A 6,000-nucleotide genomic window follows, 5' to 3' on the forward strand; every position below is an offset into this window, starting at 1 on the left:
TCAATCTCGAAGCCAAGTTTACCACGTCCTATCGACAACTCTACGTTGCAGCCCTTTCCGATGCACTAAGATGTTATGATGCGTCACAATAATCATGTTCGGTGCAAATTACCTTACAAGCACTTACAAACAAGTATATCTGCACAAGATATGCAATTGACTACCGGTAGACAAAATATTGTGATTAGTTTTAGTTTTATACTACAAATTCGCCCAAGACGCTTAAATATTTGCCAAATTTTTAGGTACATCTTTGACACATCAGTGATCATGGTATACAAATGCTAACTATAAAAACATCGTATGTGAGTCCTTAATTTGCATTTACCTTCTACGTGTAATATGACTATGCACCGAATACATTTTTTATTTGGCTATGTCCCGTCCAACGAACGCGGAAATTGTATAGGCGAAACATGTTGGACAGACGTTGGCCTCGTAGCACTGGATTGTAGGGAGAGGTAGCATCAATTGACGATATACTTTCCCCGATGCCCCCATGCCCCATTCTGCAGTTTGGCGAAGCGACGTGATGCAATCACTCATAGTTTGTAAGGCCAGGCGGTTTGCCGGTGGCTACCGCTCGAGGTCACCTTGTTTTAGTGGAGTGATGATCTTTCCTGAACAACGCTCACCCTCGGGAGACGCCGAATCGGACGCCACTTTCATTCCGACGCCTACATAGCGACTGTCTGCCAGCCGGGCTTCAAGTTGGCGACTCACTTCGCCATCATTCCAAGAACAAGGGCAGTTATGCCGTGCCCAAATTATCTTCCCATCGACACCGAAGCACAGACAACTCGTTACAAGGACGGAATGAAGCCACCCTACTCGTACTATTAATTGATTGATATATGTACATTGTCGTTAACTACCTTTGAATTGAGCATTTTGGGAGATCAATATTACTTGGACTTTGGTGCCGATAGTTTTTACCATCCACAAATGCAAACACTAGAGAACGTAGAGAACGTCCGCTTGTGCTGGATCCTCGGAGGGCGTCCTCATCGACCTGGACCGGGCAACACTGTGTACTCTTGGTCAAATACTTGTAGCAGATCATCGAAGTCGTGCGGGGACAGAGAGACTGTGGTGAGGAACGACGGGGTGTTACGGGAACGGTACATTGTGTACCAAGCCGCGTCAGACTGGTCGTCATGCAGTGCAGCCGACTCGACGGCATTGCGTTCACGAAGGATGCCTCGGAGACGAATCATTTCCAAACGTTGTTGTCGACGACAATGTCGTTGGCGTGAGAAGAGTAGGGCCGCTACGACTAGCGGAAACCATGTCAATGATGTATTCACATGGAGCAATGAGTTTTAATCAATAGATTTTGAGTGTGAAAGCTATTTTGTCCAATTAAATAAATTGGTGAATTGTGATTTGCGAGAATATTGGAGGCGCCTACGATTCTTCTGGATTGACCACACAGTCATGGGTTAAAAAGAAATACGTTATCCGGACTCGCAAACAAGAATGTGAGAGGCACTTCAGAGATTTTTGACAGTCACCCAATGCCGAAACAAAAAATGGTAACAATAAATCTATCTTGCCATGTTTTTGTATTTCGTTGATTCAAATGTTTTCAATGATTTTTGTTTGAACAATTTTTGTTACGGGAGATGGTTGATTTGGATTTTTTAAATGATATTACATTGATTAATTTATTTTTGCGCGAGATGATTTTGTAGACACGATTGAGATCGAAAACGACGACATGCCAGAAAATAAAGACTGAGGGGTCGCGAAAAAACGGCGAAAAAAAGTAGACCTGACAAGAAAACAAAATCCAATTCCAAGTCTTTGGAATGGGGATTTAATGCATTGTTCGTTCATCGTCGTAGGGTTGCACGTAATTATTTTGGTCTCGCCTTGGGCACGGAATGTCAAAAAGGGCATCATTAAATTGCAAAAACATGTTGTGGAGAGCAAAACAAGCGGTGACGACGCAGACGGTACGGCCGAGAGTCCTTTCTTTCGTGGGAGTCTTCAATATTCGAAACCATTCCTTAAGTCGCCCGAAGGCACATTCGACTGTCATTCTGGTGCTGGAGTGCTTAAAGTTAAAATTCTTTTGGATACTCGACAGTTTTCCACCCTCTTCGTGCGGCATAAATGGGGTAATCAACCATGGAAGCAACGTGTAACCGGCATCACCAATGATAAAGCAGTCCACGGGTATTTACTTCTTTTTCATCTTGTTTAAACTAGGCAAGATTATCTTGACCTCAATTTTTATCTTGATTAAACTATGTGAATTATTGAGGCTTCGGACAGACAATTAATCTCGTGGGGGTGGTATAGCTTGTATAGCTTACCGTACTAAAGTGATTTGACTCACCTTTTTGAGCTTTATCTCATCGTCCGAATACAAATCAAGTACGAGAGGTTGAATCAGGACAAATAAAATGTCAAAGTTTGGAGCTCAAACAGTGACCAATTCCCCCACAGTAGGGGTACCACCCCTGCTGGGGAGCCGAAACATACCTGTTCTGGGGGAAATTAGAAATAACGGATAATCGACCGGATGCACATACACCTTGCATAGATCAGTAGAGTAGTACAAATTTCCAGCGCGGCCCAAACCATTCAATTATCACTTTGCAATGACCTCGAAGGACAAGATCAAGTGCATGGTACCGGGATGTGGGTTCATCACGTGGTACTGCATATGAATAAAGTATGGTAACACACCAGGCCCTGATAACTCAGAAGTGTGAAATTAAATCCAAAGAAACTTTCATTTGATTAAAGTATCTAAACGCGCTGGGCCCTGGCAATTCAAATGTGTGAAATTAACACAACAGGGAAAGCGCTTCTACGTCAATTGCTTCGCCATTCTTCCCAGGCGACGTCCACGCTTCGCCACCGCTTCCTTAACCGCTTCTGCCCCCGCAACATCAGACGATATCGCTGCCCCAGAAGTCGCCGGTGAGCCCGTCCCGGATGGCGCCAATTCTTCCGTCGACATGTCATCGGGCACAATCGAGTCGATCTCCACAGCGGAGACTTGATCTTCGTGCTATGTTTCGGCTGAAAAACGTCGTCGCAGCTCGCCCATAATGGCGACGGGGTCCCGACCCAAGTGACGGACAATATATATTTGCAATCTTACCGAGGCAATAGCGAGTGCATCTTCCTCGTACAAACGCATGGTGAATGGTGAGTGTCTTCGTCATCGACCTCATTCGCTTCTTCTTCTGCATATAGGGGCTGGACGGCGTTGAGCGAGTTGACTGTACAGGAGCTTGGAGCTCCCCCGCGGCGTTCACGATGCAGCCCCACAGTTGACGAATGTTGCGATGTTCCGGGATGTGGCGATGCTAGGCCTTCACGTGGTTTGGGAAGTTTGAGAACCACATGATGAACCCATATCCCGGTACCATGCACTTGATCTTGTCCTTCGAGGTCATTGCAAAGTGATAATTGAATGGTTTGGGCCGCGCTGGAAATTTGAACTACTCTACTGATCTATGCAAGGAGTATGTGCATCCGGTCAATTATCCGTTATTTCTAATTTCCCCCAGAACAGGTATATTTCGGCTCCCCAGCAGGGGTGGTACCCCTGCTGTGGAGGAATTGGTCCTCAAATAGTCGATCGGTGATCAGAGAGTATTTTTAGTTGACAGTGAAGTAAAATGACGTCTCGACGATTTCAGGTGGATTTGACGTCAATTCGTCGAATCTATCGAAAATACCAGATTTAGCTTGAATGCACAATACCGTATAGTGTAATACGAGTCGGACAGTGATATGCCGTATCCGAATACGGATACGATGTGAATTACAAGGTGATTTTGGCTTTCGTTCCGGAGATACAAATACAAAGTAGTCCTACACCAAGCCTAAAATTGCAAAAAACATTATATTACCACGGAAATTCAGTTTCACAGGATATAGACAAGAAGAGAGATCGACGTGAATAAAAATACCCAGTCGCCATACAAAACATTCGTTATTTACAAAATTTATTCAAATGCATCCGTTCCATCACCAACACTGTCGTCGCCATTGCAAATATCGCCGTCAGGGTCAATGGTCTCCTCAATGGAGCTCGCAGCCATCAGTTCCGACAGAACCGTGTCGTCCACAACACCACCCGACACCACTTCCTCTACAGGTTCACCGTCGACTAAGCAGCACTTTCTAAACCCATTGACAATCGTGGTGCTAGGCAGGTCATCCCATGCGTCCGCGATCCAACCCACAACTGTCGCCCTCGACGGTGGCTGGAGCTTGAAGGTCCGCCCACGTTCTTTTGCTGTTCTCAACTGACGTCGGATTAGGTCAAGCCAATTCTGCCGCAGACGGCACTTCAGCAGGCGGTTCCACGCGACGTCGGCAGGTTGGCAGATCCATGTGTATCTTGGTGGGATTCGCTCCAGCAGGACATTGATCTCTTTTGCGTAGGCCACGACGTCGTCCGTGAAGTACGCGGAGAAGTCGTCCCAGAGCAAGAGGACCTTCTTGGTGGCGCGGTCGGCACGCTTTTCAAAGTGGAACTTCAGGAAGGCCAACGAAATGGTGGAGTTCCACCAAGCCGTCGGGTTGCCGTAGATCTGACTGTTGTTCTGTCCTTGCATAGGCTCGACGCTCTGCCACACCGTCTTGCCAAACCCATGGCGTTAGGTCAAGTTCTCCTTGACGACGGCTTCGACTTTCGACTTGGCCGTGCGAAGAACCAGGAACAGGGGGAGCTTGGTGCCGTTCGAGTCCGCCAACAGCATTGCCGTCACGCGCTCCTTGGTCTTCCCACCGCACTTGACCCAAACGGTCTTGTCGCCAGCCGTGTTGAGCGTTTTTGTCGGTAGGTACTCGTAGTTTACACACGTTTGGTCGGCATTATAGACTAAGTCAATGTCGTACTCCAGCACCAGGGCCCTGCCCCCCCCGAAAACGCCTCCAGTGCCGCCACGCCCTCGTCTGGTGAATCCTGGCCAATACGGGTACGTGATCGGAGAGATAAGCCGTGGCGTCGTTTGAACCCGTGGATCCAGTGCCATCCAGCAAGAAACTCATGGTCCTCTATGCCTAGGTCGATCGCTGCCTCCAGTGCGATGACTCGCAGCATCGCCTGCGTCACTGGCACGCCGTCCTTGCGCATGTCGAGCACCCACTGGGCGAGCTGTTCCTATGCCGCTGCCGTCAGCGTCGTCCCCGCGCCGAGCGGTCGCCAGCACCTCTTTGACGCGGTACGTGCACTCGACGCTATGGTTTCAATGTGGTCACGATTGGCCAACCACGAGTAGATCTTCTTGCGCATTGTCTCGCGTGCCGTCATGGTGAGGTTGCCGTAGAACGCAGAGAGAGTTGATTGCATGCCACACGTGTCGTAGTATTGAATAACGCTTAGCCGCTCGCTGTACGTAAGTACTGTGTTCTTGTACTGCCTTGACTTCTTCTTGGGGCAGTACTTCGACACCGGCCTTCCGATCTTGGGCAAGCGTTGTGGCTGATCGTCTGTGAGCTCCATGGCACGTTTGTAAATGGCCATGGCGTCTTTCGTTGGCACCATGGCATTTTCGCGCGTAAACCCCTCTATAAATTGATATTTGATTACATTTGGGGATATATTTAAGGGATTGGAGTTTATTGCCCGCGCGAAGTGACAACTCTGAAAACAAATTCGTTGTGAATGGTATTATTTATCTAATTTCACGGGTGTCCGACTCGTAATGAATGTCCGACTCGTATTACACTATACGGTACCAGTAATACAAACGCAAATCGCAGTCGATTCTACACTACCGGTAGTCCGATTGGGACTGCCGATAGGTAAAGCTGCCTCACAAGTGAGATATGCTATTGTGCTTTTCACATATTTTGCCTGTTGTTTTAGCTCCTAAAACCATCCAAAGTTTAACCTAAACTGAAGTTGCACTCGGAGTAAAAGTAAGCTTCCCCACCGTTCTGTCATTGGCTGATCTAAAACTTGCGTTGTTTTACTAAAACTACTTCGCTTTATTAACTCCCGTGGCCAAGCAGTCATGCAGAGTA

General features: G+C 47.4%; 2 protein-coding genes across 2 annotated transcripts; both read right to left on the reverse strand.

Annotated features, from left to right (window-relative positions):
- Nucleotides 1-2,821: 2,821 nt before the first annotated feature.
- H257_07738 (hypothetical protein) lies at nucleotides 2,822-3,416 on the reverse strand (the record flags this gene model as incomplete). Its single annotated transcript, XM_009833368.1, has 3 exons — nucleotides 2,822-3,025; nucleotides 3,150-3,326; nucleotides 3,387-3,416. The coding sequence occupies 3 exons, from the start codon at nucleotides 3,414-3,416 to the stop codon at nucleotides 2,822-2,824; spliced, it is 411 nt and encodes a 136-aa protein (XP_009831670.1).
- Nucleotides 3,417-4,628: 1,212 nt separating this feature from the next.
- H257_07739 (hypothetical protein) lies at nucleotides 4,629-5,518 on the reverse strand (the record flags this gene model as incomplete). Its single annotated transcript, XM_009833369.1, has 4 exons — nucleotides 4,629-4,884; nucleotides 4,989-5,134; nucleotides 5,184-5,211; nucleotides 5,244-5,518. The coding sequence occupies 4 exons, from the start codon at nucleotides 5,516-5,518 to the stop codon at nucleotides 4,629-4,631; spliced, it is 705 nt and encodes a 234-aa protein (XP_009831671.1).
- Nucleotides 5,519-6,000: the final 482 nt, after the last annotated feature.

This window comes from Aphanomyces astaci, assembly GCF_000520075.1.
Source record: "Aphanomyces astaci strain APO3 unplaced genomic scaffold supercont1.16, whole genome shotgun sequence".
In the NCBI taxonomy this organism is placed as follows: domain Eukaryota; phylum Oomycota; class Saprolegniomycetes; order Saprolegniales; family Verrucalvaceae; genus Aphanomyces; species Aphanomyces astaci.